Genomic DNA, 14,706 nt, shown 5'->3' with positions numbered 1-14,706 from the left:
GAACAACAACTATGTTCGCAATGAACACAAAAGACTCAGAAATATCGAAGCTGAATATGTTTGGAAGTTGGAGTGGGGATTTTTTAGTTTTAGTATTTTAGGAGGATATCTGTGTGTGCAGGTGACTATTACTGTGCATAATTATTAGGCAACTTAACAAAAACCAAATATATACCCATTTCACCAGGGAAACCAATATAACAACTCAAAATTTACAAATATACATTTCTGGCATTCAAAAACAAAACAAAAACAAATCAGTGACCAATATAACCACCTTTCTTTGCGAGGACACTCAAAAGCCTGCCATCCATACATTCTGTCAGTGTCTTGATCTGTTCACGATCAACATTGCGTGCAGCAGCAACCACAGCCTCCCAGACACTGTTCAGAGAGGTGTACTGTTTTCCCTCCCTGTAGATCTCACATTTGATGAGGGACCACAGGTTCTCTATGGGGTTAAAATCAGGTGAACAAGGAGGCCATGTCATTATCTTTTCTTCTTTTAGACATTTTCTGGCCAGGCACGCAGTGGAGTACTTGGATGCGTGTGATGGAGCATTGTCCTGCATGAAAATCATGTCTTTCTTGAACGATGCTGACTTCTTCTTCCTGGACCACTGCTTGAAGAAGGTGTCTTCCAGAAACTCGCAGTAGGACTGGGAGTTGAGCTTGACTCCATCCTCAACCCGAAAAGGTCCCTCAAGCTCATCTTTGATGATACCAGCCCATACCAGTATCCCACCTCCACCTTGCTGGCGTCTGTGTCGGAGTGGAGCTCTCTGCCCTGTACTGATCCAGCCACGGGCCCATCCATCTGGCCCATCAAGACTCACTCTCATTTCATCAGTCCATAAAACCTTAGAAAAATCCGTCTTATGATATTTCTTGGCCCAGTCTTGACGTTTTATCTTGTGTGTCTTGTTCAGTGGTGGTCGATTTTCAGCCTTCCTTACCTTGGCCATGTCCCTGAGTATTGCACACCTTGTGCTTCTTGGCACTCCAGTGATGTTGCAGCTCTGAAATATGGCAAAACTGGTGGCCAATGGCATCTTGGCAGCTTCACGCTTGATTTTCCTCAGTTCATGGGCAGTTTTTTTGCGCCTTGTTTTTTCAACATGCTTCTTGCGACCCTCTTGACAATTTTGAATGAAATGCTTGATTGTTCGATGATCACGCCTCAAAAGCTTGGCAATTTTAAGAGTGCTGCATCCCTCTGCAAGACATCTCACTATTTTTGAATTTTCAGAGTCCGTCAAATCTCTCTTCTGACCCATTTTGCCAAAGGAATGGAAGTTGCCTAATAATTATGCACACCTGATATAGGGTGTTGATCTCATTAGACCACACCCCTTCTCATTACAGAGATGCACATCACCTGATATGCTTAATTGGTAGTAGGCTTTCAAGCCTGTACTGGTTGAAGTAGAACAACATGCATAAAGAGAATGATGTGATCAAAATAGTCATTTGCCTAATAATTCGGCACACAGTGTAAATAAGTTACATTTAATCAATATCAGTCAAAGCAGTGGTTGGTGCTGGTAGAGTAAATATTTATAGGGGATGCTATAGAGCCATATAGCCAGCATATGTCTATTTGAATCAGTTCCAGGTCTGACCACTGTCCTCCCTCCCGAGTTTGGTGGAGATCAGGAGTATATTGGGTCAGTTAAAAGTACTTCCTTTTTCATGGTGGTGGACGCCATCCACCATGGATTTGCTTAACAAAGGAACTTGAGTTTTTTTTTCCCTGTAGTATCATGAAAGGGTTTGACCTGATCTGAAGCACTTTTGAGTGTGTGAGGTGCATTCCTGAGGAGAGGGACCCGTTGTCTGAAAAAGGCACTTCCTGTTTCAAGTGGGCGAGGCTTAGGCCAAGACCAAAAGTAGTTACATGTATCTGTTCAGGAGCAGACCTTGATTAATCCCTGCAAGTCTGATGGTGATTGGCTGAGAATTAAGGGATTTATTCTGATTTATGATGTCATGGCGTCTTATTAAAATTCGCCATGGTGCCACGGTCTCGCCCTGCAGCGTAGAGCAACAGTTTTCACTGGATATCATCACCAACTTGTTTTCTGCTGTCCGACCCAGTTTGGACCTGGTTGTGTCCAAAACACCAGAGAAGTGGGTCTTCGAGTAAAAACCAAGACTTCCTGTCGCCAGGGGGCATGGCCAATTCATAACCCCAATATTGACATGTAGATGTGTTCAGGATGGGACTGGCATCATACATGGCCATTTTGGTTCAGATATATTCTTTAATGTGGAAGTTATATCACTTTCGTTTTTCAAAGCGAGATGTCAAACTTTGAGGCTCCGCCCCCTCTATGCCCTTTCTCCTATTAGAAAACTTTTGTTAACTTTTAAAGACACATGCTTTCTGAACATCCTGAGCCATTTTGATAAAATCTCTAGGAGGAGATAGATTTTGAACAACGTCAGTAAAATGCCAAAATGGCGACTTTGACCCACAATGGCCAACTTCCTGTTGGTTTTAGGCCATTGCTCCAAGATCATAAATAGGTGGCATCTTGAACAGTCCCAACCACCCCAAAATATCAAACTTTTTGCATTCCTTTGTGGGGGTAGGAAAAATTTGGTGAGTTTTCAAGCATGTTCAGGTCCCCAAAAATGCCAAAAACTTTTAAGAAGAAGAAGAAGAAGAAGGAAGAAACAGAGCAATTACTATAGGCACCGCCTACGGTGCTTGGGCCTAATAATGAGCTTCTGCGCTTTTGCAGAAAGACTATTATTTTGGCAAATAATGTAATAAATATTCCTCAAAAGGACTTTTATTTTTATATATGTGTGACTGTTCTGCTAGTGGCTAAAATATTATTAAATATTGTGTTGTGCATTTTTGGACACATATTTTTGTGTTCTTTCATGAACCGCTGCAGATATCTATGAGGATGTTTCTTTAACATCATGAGAAAATGAGTTTCTGTGTCTAATTTGGATGGAAAACAGGGAGAGAGTTTATTTCACTGTGCTACAAGAAGCATGCACATGCCACTTGCTTAATCTGTACTGATATAAAATATAGGGACGGAGTTTGCTTGTATGTGTGTGTGTGTGTGTGTGTATGTGTGTGTGCTTTGGGCAGTGAAGATAGCTTTTTGGCATCAGTGTGTGTGTGTGTGTGTGTGAGAGAGAGAGAGCATTTTGCTGATGTGATTTAATGCCTGTAGCTGATCTTCTGCTTTTCATGTTCGTTTAGACAATGTTTAGTTTTAGTTTTAGTCTTTATTATTTTATGTAAGTGTGTGTGTTATTGTTATGATATCATTAGGGGAAGTATTGATAAGATAGTGTATTAGGTTTATAAGAGGATTTAGAAATACTGAAGAAGGGTACAGGAGAATTTAGGAGGCAGCTGTTAGACTGTTTTTGCCTCAGGAAAGTCTCGTCCATCATTTTTACGACTACTTGTCTGTAGCTGCTCTATGGCTCTCTCCAGCACCCCTGCATAGATCTTACCAGGGAGGCTGAGGAGTGTGATCCCCCTGTAGTTAGAGCACACCCTCCGGTCCCTCTTTTTGAACACGGGGACCACCACCCCAGTCTGCCAGTCCAGAGGAACTGTCCCCGATGTCAACACAATGCTGCAGAGGCGTGTCAGGAAAGACAACACTACAGCATCCAGAGCCTTAAGGAACTCTGGGCGGACCTCATCCACCCCCGGGGCCCTGCCACCGAGGAGCTTTTTAACCACCTCAGCGACCTTAGCCCCAGAGATGGGAGACCCAGCACCAGCTACCCCAGACTCTGCTTCCTCATGGAAGACGTGTTGGTGGGATTGAGAAGGTGTTCGAAGTATTCCCTCCACCGCCTCACAAAGACCCAAGTCGAGGTCAGCAGCCCCCCATCCCCACTGTACAGAGTGTTGACTGAGCACTGCTTTCCCCTCCTGAGCTGCCTGATGGTGGACCAGAATCTCCTCGAAGCTGTCCGGAAGTCATTCTCCATGGCCTCTCCAAACTCCTTCTCCGCTCTGCTTAGCCCGCCGATACCCTTCAGCTGCCTCTGGAGTCCTACAGGCCAAAAAGGCCCGATAGGACTCCTTCTTCAGCTTGACGGCATCCCTTACTGCTGGTGTCCACCAACAAGTTTGGGGATTACCACCATGACAGGCACCGACGACCTTGCGGCCACAGCTGTGGCTGGCCGCCTCAACAATAGAGGCACGGAACACAGCCCATTCTGACTCAATGTCCCCCGCCACACCCGGGACATGTTTGAAGCTCTGCTGGAAATGGGAGTTGAAACTCTTTCTGACAGGGGACTCTGCCAGACGTTCCCAGCAGATTCTCACAACACACTTGGGTCTGCCAGGCCTGACCGGCATCCTCCCCCACCATCTGAGCCAACTCACCACCAGGTGGTGATCAGTTGACAGCTCTGCCCCTCTCTTCACCCAAGTGTCCAGAACATTCAGCTGCAAGTCCGACGATATGACTACAAAGTTGATCATCAAACTGCGGCCTAGAGTGTCCTGGTGCCAAGTGCACATGTGGGCACTCTTATGTCTGAACAAGGTGTTCGTTATGGACAGTCCATGACGAGCACAGGAGTCATACAACAAAACACCGTTCCTCCCAATCACGCCCCTCCAGGTCTCGCTGTTATTGCCCATGTAAGCATTGAAGACCCCCAGCAGAACGAGGGAGTCCCTGGAAGGAGTGCTCTCGAACACCCCCCCCCCAAGGACTCCAAAAAGGGTGAGTACTCAAGCAACAGTCAGGACCCATCCCCCCACCTGAAGGCTGAGGGAGGCTACCCTTTCGTCTACCGGGGTAAATCCCAAAGTACAGACTCCAAGTCGGGGGGCAATGAGCATGCCCACACCTGCTCGGCACCTCTCACCGGGGGCAACTCCAGAGTGGAAGAGGGTCCAGCCCCTCTCAAGGACAGTAATTCCAGAGCCCAAGCCATTGAGGTGAGTCCAACTATATCTAGCTGGGACCACTCAACCTCGCGCGCCAGCTCAGGCTCCTTCCCCAACAGAGAGGTGACTTTCCACGTCCCTAGAGCTAGCTTTTGCAGCTCACACTGCACCCGACCCCTATGGCCCCTTCTGCAGGTGGTGAGCCCACAGGAACTTTTAATCTAGTTCTGTTTTTTGTTATATAGTGTATTAGATATATGATGCTTAAAACTGCATATTTGATCAGAAGTTTATAAAGTCATTAGTATGACGACTCAGTAGTTTATTCATCTATATCACGGGTCTCCAACACGTCGCTCGCGAGCTACTGGTAGCTCGTGAGGCCCTTTCCTGTTGCTCTCCAATAATAATAAAAGTAATAAAAATTATAATAATAATAATAATAACACAAAAAAACACGATTTGTCATTTAGGAGAAACTGGTAAAAAATATTAATCCAATCAAAATCACAGATGTCTTGCCCCCTTTCGAGATTAAACCTTTCTCTCTCTCTCTCTCTCTCTTTCTCTCTCTCCCAACTAGCTGCCAATCAAATGTTTGAGTTGCGCTGCTAAATGTGATTTGAACGGGGTGGACAGAGGGAGGAGGCACGGGCAGACCAGGGCAGGTGCCGGGCTTTTGGTTAAAAATGGTAGAGTTCAGTCATACCAGTAAGAGGCAAAAAACTTATTATTTTCACGAAGAGTGGGAAAAGGACTTCTGTTTCACAAATGTGAACGACAAGTGTGTGTGTCTGATCTGTGGCGCGAACCTGGCAGTTGGTAAAAAATGTAATTTGGAGCAGCATTTCACCAAAGTTCACAGCAACTTCTGTCGGGACTTTCCAGCAGGAACCAACCTCCGTAGAGAGAAGGTAAAAGAGCTTAAAACTGCACTCCAAAAACAACAAGCTCTGTTCACAACACCGCTTAAGAAGGCTACTGCATCGACCGAGGCATCATTTAAAGTGGCGCAGATCCTGACTAAGCACAAAAAGGCCTTCACTGATGGCGGGGTCATTAAAGAGGCTATGACCGCTGTGATGGCCGCCTAGGCAGCCACACACTGAGCCTGGTCTGGTAACCTTTTTTCTTTTCAGTTAAATCCATTTTATTTGTAATATTTACCTTTTCCTTTATATTTCACATTTTTCTTAGCTAGTTTGGCGGGGGGGGTTGACTGATTGGGTGCACTCTTTTAGTTGACTCATTCTTGTCACCTTGTTAGTTTGGTTTATTTTCAGTTAATATGCATTTTCTTTGAGTTACTAGTTCCTGGGGAAGTTGCTGTGTGGGAGGCCCAAGCCTGCTAAGAGTCCCAGCTGAGGTGGATCTCCTCTGACAAGGCTACAGCCTAATTGGATTCATCCATCTTGCAAAAAGATAGTGGGAGAGGGGTTTAGATTTTCTATTGTTTTGTATTACTTTGTTTTTTCTTTATGTAAAAGTATGATTATTTAGATTTCTGTTTCCCTAATGAGTTATGAATCTAAATTGTTTAAGTTCTGTTGTGAATTAGTTAAGTTTATTAAGTTAGCTGAAGATGGTTAGGTGATGTATTTCCCTCTTGTGTCAAAATGGTCTGATCAGCCAGTGTAAATAGTTTCCCTTGTGTGTCAGTTTGTTAGGTCAGTTAGTTTTCAGTTCCTTATGTTGATGTTCTGTTTAGTTGACCTCTTTTATGGGCCCAGAACGTTTTACTCAGGAATTTGTATTTTTGTTGTTTTTTGGTAAAATTAAATGTCAAAAGACTTTTTCTTTAAAAAACCTCCTGTGCTCTCTTCATCCTTGGCCTCGGTCCCTCACAACCCCGGTGGCAGAATCTTTATTCCAGGACTATAAAACTAAGACTGAGATTCTGTCTGCTATTGCTAGTGTCCAACTTGGTGCAAATACTGTGGCACGGAGGGTGTGTGCACTGTCCGTGGATGCAATGAGACAACTGGAGTTGGACCTGAACAGGTGCTCCTGGTTTTCACTTCAATGTGACGAGTCTGTGGATTCCAGTGACACAGCACAACTGGCTGTTTTCACATGGATGGCTTTTCATGACTTCTCCACAAAAGAAGAGTTTTTGACATTACTTCCACTGAAAACCACCACCAAGGGAGTGGATATTTACAACGCCGTGAAGGAATACTTGGTGGAAAAAAAGGTTCCCATTGAAAAAGTGGTCTCGATAACAACTGATGGAGCACCAGCTATGACAGGTCGTCACATGGGTAGGGATGGTGAAAGCGAGGCCTCATGAATCATCGAGCCAACTTTGAACCAAATGCTTGAAAATGGCTTAGTGTTCTGAATCATTTGACCAAACCAAAGAGCTCCATCTGCTGGCTGTGGGTGTCTGATGTATCAGAAGGACAGCTTGACACCTCACATCTGTCATTCCTATCTGAACTTTGAATACGTGTTCAATAAACGATACATTATCTACCATCCAAGTGAATATTTATTTTCTGTTGTTCATATAAATAACAAGGAGGGGTATTAGGTAACATTTGTTTAGGTAACAGAATTGTGGTGTAACTTAAGTAAACCAATCTGTAATGATAGTAGTTACTCAGTGGGAAGGCATGAGGGAAGGAGTGTTTGTGTAACGGGTATAGTGACTGTGTTAGTTATTTTATACAGTTGTGATAAAATTGTTTACTGTTTTATGTGTCTTATTACTTATAATAGATATTGCAAATGCGTGTTATCGTCTACCTCATGAGTTGTTTTCTTTTGCATAGCTGATCGTTGTTAAATGTGGAACAACAGTTTATAACACACTGCACATTTATATACATAGATTATTTACTCAGTTTTTTTTTTATCGTCTATCTAGTTTTTTTTTTCAAATTGTTTATTTTTATTTTATAATGTTTTATGGCATTCAGGTTGGACGGCAAAGTAAGATTTTCATTGTTCAGGGAAACTTGTGTCCTTACTGTGCAAATGACAAAGACACTTTGAATCTTGAAATGTGTTATGAGAAAAAAAACTTTGACAACATTGTGATGTGTCATAGATTTTTATTAAAAAACGTATTTTCTGTCAGGCTTCAGTCTGCTCCTCTTCTGGCACATTACCTTCCAGCTTTGGAGCGGTTGCACCTGAAAGAAACACAAGAACAAAATTGTAATTAACCAAGTTTAAAATTATTAAATTCTCTGCTGATGGTGATCAGAAACCAGCTTGGTGTCTAAGGTCCTGCAGGTTGTAGTTTTCCTCTGCAGCTGTAGACTGAGACGTTTCCTCTGATGCTTCTGGTTGAAGTTTATGATTAACTTTAAAGTCTGCTCTTTGCAAGGCTATTTAAAAAACATCTATATAAAGAAAGGGGAATTAAGCTTACCTGTGATGTTGAAGGCACCACCTGCTCCTTCCTTATCTCATACTCCGAGCTCCTTCAGCAGTTACTCTGGCAACGGCGTCTCGCGCAGATGTTTGTTTCCCCAAATCTCTAAAAGCTAAATGTGATTCAGTATAAGCTCATGCTGATGTGATGCTTTTCCTAAATTTGTTTTCAAAATGTAATGTCGCACAATCGCTACAGAATCTCCTCTCAAAAACCCTCGATCTCCTCAGCGTTTGGAATCTGAGAGATTGACAAGCCCGGTCCCTTCAAAGATCCCGCTTGCTGCTCGATACGCGCTGATGACGTAACGAGGCCTCGTTTGGTCTATCACGTGACTTTTGGCATGCTGAATCAATGCTCAGAGACAATGCTCGCAACACTTCCGTGTCACATGCTCGACACGTGATCGAGCAGACCGCTCGAGCATAACATCCCTACACATGGGATTTATTGCTCATTGCAAAGCAGACCCAGACTTTCCTAAATGTCTGAACTATCATTGCATCATTCACCAGCAGGCTATTTGTGGAAAGGTCCTGGGGTTTGATCATGTCATGACACCTGTTGTTAAAACCATCAACTCCATACGTGCAAAGGCCAAGCAACACCGGAGCTTCAAGCTTTTCCTGGAGGAATGTTCTGCAGAATATGGAGATCTGCTCCTTCACACTGAAGTCAGATGGCTGAGCAGAGGTAAGATACTACAACGCTTTCTTTCCTTGCTTGGAGACATCAAGGCTTTCATGGAAATGAGAGGAGAGGATGCCTCATTACTAAGTGATGCTGAGTGGCTGCTAGATCTGGCCTTCCTGGCCGATGTGACTGAAAAAACGAATCAACTGAACCAGCACTTGCAAGGTAGAGAAAAAAATGTATGTGACATGATCAGTGCTGTGAAGGCATCTCGTATTACATCCAGCAAATCAAAAACAAAAGATTTCAACACGTTCCGTCAGTTGCAAAGATGCTGGACAGCAAAACAGGAGCAGAAAAAGTGTTGAAGGTACAAAGATACTGAGATCTGTTGTCCAAGCTGGGACAGGAGCTTTCAGATAGATTCTCTGACTTTGAGAAACTGGAGCCCTGTGTGACATTTATTGCCAAACCCTTTCTGGATGTGGATATCAGTGAGTTGTCGGGACAGATGTCTGAACTTTTCAGTGTCGATCCTGTGGAGATGGAGATGGAGGTCTTAAACCTCCAAAATAATATCCAGCTAAAATCCCAGCAGCACTCACAGAATTTCTGGAGTTTGGTAGAGCCAGATAATTACAAAAATCTTCACAAGGCTGCTCTGAAAACCTGTGCTTTGTTTGGGTCGACATATCTGTGTGAATCTGCCTTTTCTGACATGAACGTCATAAAATCAAAGTACAGAAACAGACTGACAGATGAGCATTTAAATGACTCCATCAGGGTGGTTCTCACTGGATACACTCCTGCATACAGGTCTCTGGTTGAATCCATACAGCGCCAGTCTTCTCACTGATGGAAACTGTTCAACATATATAAGTCATGAGATGATGGTGGATTTATATGCACAAAGTTGCATTGTTTGTTGTTACGTTTTAACATAATGTGAATTTAGAAAAGATTCATTAATACAGAAATAAGCTATTGACTTTATTTTTTATAGTAAGAGTACAGCATGCTTGTGCTAGTAGTGATTTTTCTTTTTTTTGGGGGGGGGGGGTGTTATACATCAGTGTTCCTTTTCACAATAACTTAAGTATTGAAATACAACGTATGCAACATGCACATGTTTGTGAATTTAACTTAATATGCAAAATTAGAAAATTCAGTTGTGTATGGAAATTAGCAATGTGAATAAATGTTACTTAACATAAGTGGCTCTGCAGCACTTTCATTGGGTTAAAGTAGCTCACAAAAGATAAAAGGTTGGAGACCCCTGATCTATATAAATTTACTGGTTTAATCATTATTTTTAGCCTTTGAAGGTTATTATTGATTACCCATTGTATTAAGATTAAGGAAATCTTGAATTAGTTTTAATGTTACTAAATTGTAAAATTGTTGTTTTACTTAAATTAAGGAATAAAAACAGAGGTATTAGCATGTTAGTAGTAATGTATGAGTGTTTATTGAAGGAGACTGCGTGAGATGATCATCTTTTGTGTGTGTGCGTGCAAAAGTTCAGTGTACAGTTCTGCAGGACTGTGTCTCTGAGTGTGCGTCTCTGTATATGTCTATATGAGTGTGTATAAGGAGTGGAATGTAAACAGATGTGTGTGTGTGTGTGTGTGTGTGTTAGAGAGTGTGTGAGCCCATGGGTAAAACTCTGAGAAGAGAGAGAGAGAGAGAGAGTGCTTAATGCTTGTGTGTGCATGCGTGTTAGAGCATGTCAGAGAGTGGGTGTCTACCCTGTGTGGTAAAATGGGGGTGGAAAGTGTGAAGCTTTAACTCTCTGGACTGATCTTTGGCCATGACTGGTCCAGAGACAACTGAAGCTTTAGTGAATTTTTAATTTTTAAGAGTGGAGCAAGGAGGGTCTCCTTTCCAGGACGAGGAGGAGAAAAATGAATAAATAAAAGGAAGTGTCAAAATGATAGCAGTTGGCTATAAAAGTTTTTCTATAGTCTGGGGGATTTAATAATGAGCCTGAAGACTTCTAGAATTAAGAAGCTGAATTAAAATGATATAAGAAAATCTTAAAGATAATCTAGCAAGATAATATCGATGAGAAGTGTGTGATTAGCAGAACACTTAAAGGAGAAAAAAGGGTTAATTGAGACTTATTTTTGCTTAGAGAATTACATAAGAGACAACTTAGACCACATTAATGATAAGATGGTGGTTGTTTACATAAATGTTTAATGAAGAAAATTATAGATGTTGAGGCTCCTCTGATGAGAAAACAGCAGCTGGATCAAGTCTGATCAAGGCTAGTATGATTTTATCCACATGTTCTTTCAGCCTGTTTTTAGAAATTGAAACACATATAGTCAATTACACATAGAGTACTTGATACACATGTAGAGTATTCACATACAGACAAATGATTTAGTTAATAACATACAGCTGTTCATATATAGAGTATGAATAAATGAGAGATGATGCATACACTTAGTGAGACAGAATGATTGGCAACTGACTGACCATTGAGAGCATTCTTGCTCATTAGAGTGATATTGATGTGATGAATTTTTTTAAGACAGTTAAAATTTTTAGGGAACTATTTTCCATGATGTATGTTGTGTATGATTCATAAAATGGTGATTTTTGTTTACAATGATGAGAGTTTGATTTCTTTTGATGTAATTACGTGTTTGACCTTTTATTTAAAATAAGAGAAAAGAAAAGCAACTGATGGTGACAATACAGAGGTTTATAGATAACTTATCAATAGACTTACTTTGATTCATAAAAACAAATCAGAAGACAATACCAGAGAAAGACATTAAGACCTTGAAGATGACTATGTTGGTTGATTTAGTCCCAAAGAATGATTTTTCCTAGATTGAAGACATTGTGAAGACTTCTGTGAAAGAGTGGATGTTGGCTGGACTTTGAGCATCTGTGGACATTCAAACATTTGATGCAGAGTGTGAAAATCGAAGAGAGACATTGTGCTGCCGATGCGAAACTCTGATCATATTCTGAAGGCGTCACAAGAAGTGAGAGCCTGTGTGTCAAGAAGACATCGAGTGTGGAGAGACTTCACAGAAAATGACGCAAAGCTGAATCAGATGGATCTATCTTGTATGAGGAGATCCAGGGGGTTCCAACCAGAGAAGAGCAGACTGGCAGAAGTGTCTGAACTGGGAAGCAAGAGTTTCTACAGACCACATAGCGCTTTGAGTGGAGATAATTATAGTTTCTTTTAAACTGAACGCACTAGATTCTAGATCTAGTAGTGATGGTAACAATTAGTTTACTATGATGGTTAAATTAGTGAGTGAAATAAAACAAGAGATTTTTAACTTGATCATCTTTAGGATGACAAATAAATTTGAGGATGATTAAGTCATCTAGTGTTTTTAAATTAGTTTAAATTACGAAGGAAATATCAAACCTGAAAAGAGAAATTCTTTAAATAACTGAGAATTAATTAGGAAAGAAGCATGAAGATGCTCAGTCGATTGTAAAGTTTTGGTGTCAAGAGAGAACACATGAGCAGGAGAGGACTGATGGTTGAATGTCCTCAAATATGGAGGAGAATGTGTGGATAAAATTGTGAAATTATTGTTTATTGTGAAATAAACATTTTTGAGAAAAATGAATGATTCAAGTTTGAAAGATGCTCATTTTGAGTATTTACTTTAATTATAATTTTGATTTTTCTTTTCTATGAAGTTTTACAGTTTTTTAGTTAATTCTTTAGTTTGCTTGAATGCAAAAGACTTAAAATCAGATGGATGTCATCAGATTCTGAAATGTTTTGAGTGATTTTATTTTGGCAAGATACTGTCTGGTGTTTTTTTTTTTAATTTTCTTAGTGAGATTCTGGGAAGGAAGCTGATTGTTGGAGAACACCAACGTTCTGAGCAGACTGTCAAAGCACAAATGAGGACATTAAACAAGGACATTGAACTCTGAAAAGTGACACCATGATGGAGACATCTGTGGACTGAAACATCATCACCATATCAGTCTACCGGAGTTATATATTTTTATTTGTTTTATTTTGTTTCAATATTTAATCATATACTGTATTATTCTTATCATGATGTTGTGTGTTACAGTAATGCATTTAGCTTAACTAGCACTTGGCTGACAGATCATTTTTTGTGGCTCTTGTTATGTGGATACATATGGGAGACCTCGAGTGCTTATTTTTTGTTTCGAGAGGTGAGACTTGCTAGGCAGGACTTAGGCCCGGAGGGGTCCGATGGGTGGACAAGCCTCTTTTGGGAGTTTTATGATTTCTTTTGGGGCTCTCATATGTGTTTATTTGAGTCATATGTAGTTAATTTTTTGGGGGGGGGTGGACTGTTAATTCCAGTCCCAAAGGGGGGAATTATGAGGGATCTAAGCATAGCATTTTTCTGATACACACTCAAGTTTTATCATATAAGGTTCTCTGTCCTGCAGACTGGATTCACACACGAACATGTGTTCTAAGCACACGAACATCCTATTTGTAAACTTGTGTCTGATTTATGATGGGAGGATACAGGACTGAGGAATTTTCTTTGTTTAAATCCTATATAAGACAGAACTGTACATCTGGTCTTCGGGTCTTCGTTCTGGTTTTGGGACCTCTTGATTTTTCTGCAGAAATCTGTATTGATGCCTGAACTTTTGTGATAAACTTCGTTTTATTATTCATGGCATGCTAGTCATTAGCCTCTCCAATGCTAACGCACATCCCGGACAACAGATGATCAAATGAGTTGCCATGCTCAACACCAAAATAACAGCCTAAGTAAAGTGAGTAGTCACCTTCTCATTTGTCAGCTCCGGCTGCTCAGTTACTAGTGCGGGCCTTTTAGTAATCATATCAGTAAGTGGCTTCGGATTGGATGTAGGACAATAGTCTTAATTTTGGTCCCCCTCCTGCGCCATAGATCTTGGCCTACTGTGGCCTGTGCCCCTTGACCGTGGGGGGCTCTGGCATGGGCTTTCCTCTGCCGCCCTCTGGGTGGATCTGGGGTGGTCTTCATGATGGGGTGGCTTGGGTTCATACTCCAGGATTGCTGCTGATGTCCCAGGTCTCTGGGCTGCCCTACTCTGCCTCTAGCCTCTGTAGAGGTGTGGTCACATTTGCAGGATCACGTTCATCTCTGATCATTCCTTATTCCTCATCCTCTGCATGCTGACACAGTTACTGAGGTGTGCAGTGGGTTTATACACTAGCTATTTTTGATTTGGTTCATTAGTCTGAATCAGGTGTGTTGGAGTAGGAACACGTCTGAGACATGTAGGGCAGTGGGTTCTTTAGGTTCTGAGGACCTGGATTGAGAAACACTGGTGTAAAAAAGCTGCAGTGATGCTCCATGAGTTGTTCATGAAATTAGGTATGTTCCTTGAAATCACCAGTAGATGGCACTCTAATACAAGAAATTAATCCACTCTGTGCCTTCACAGCTAATCAGTCCCTATAATTATAATATAATTAATCTACATGTGGAGTTAACCTTTACTTCGCCACAGAAATAAAATATTGGAATACATATTAAACCTTGCAATGCTGCTTCATGTCAAATACAAGCAGAAATGAGTGAACAGGCGGCTAATTATGTTTTTGACAAATTGGTAATGTTACCAACAATATGAACCCAGGCACATTAAAAACAATGTGATATAAAACAAATACAATAAGAACGAACTAGCAATAGCCTACATTCATCTGACACCAGTCTCAACAACCAGGGATGAACATGTTAACTCACAAAAACAGTACAATAATCATCTTCTTCTCAGGGTTTGCCAACACAATGTTCCAGCTGTCCAAATACATTTAGTAACC

At 41.4% G+C, this 14,706-nt stretch overlaps 1 protein-coding gene across 1 annotated transcript; it reads left to right on the top strand.

The window, feature by feature from the left end:
• Positions 1-6,673: 6,673 nt before the first annotated feature.
• Positions 6,674-9,277, top strand: LOC121651008 (general transcription factor II-I repeat domain-containing protein 2A-like). The gene is made up of 2 exons (XM_042002848.1): positions 6,674-7,151; positions 8,717-9,277. Exons 1-2 carry the CDS (start codon positions 6,867-6,869, stop codon positions 9,275-9,277), a joined length of 846 nt encoding a protein of 281 aa, XP_041858782.1. The 5' UTR covers positions 6,674-6,866.
• Positions 9,278-14,706: the final 5,429 nt, after the last annotated feature.

The sequence above is a fragment of the Melanotaenia boesemani genome, chromosome 13 (assembly GCF_017639745.1).
Source record: "Melanotaenia boesemani isolate fMelBoe1 chromosome 13, fMelBoe1.pri, whole genome shotgun sequence".
Taxonomy (NCBI): Eukaryota; Metazoa; Chordata; class Actinopteri; order Atheriniformes; family Melanotaeniidae; genus Melanotaenia; species Melanotaenia boesemani.
Note: the sequence above shows the minus strand (reverse complement) of the source record. Positions and strands in the feature narration are given on the sequence as shown.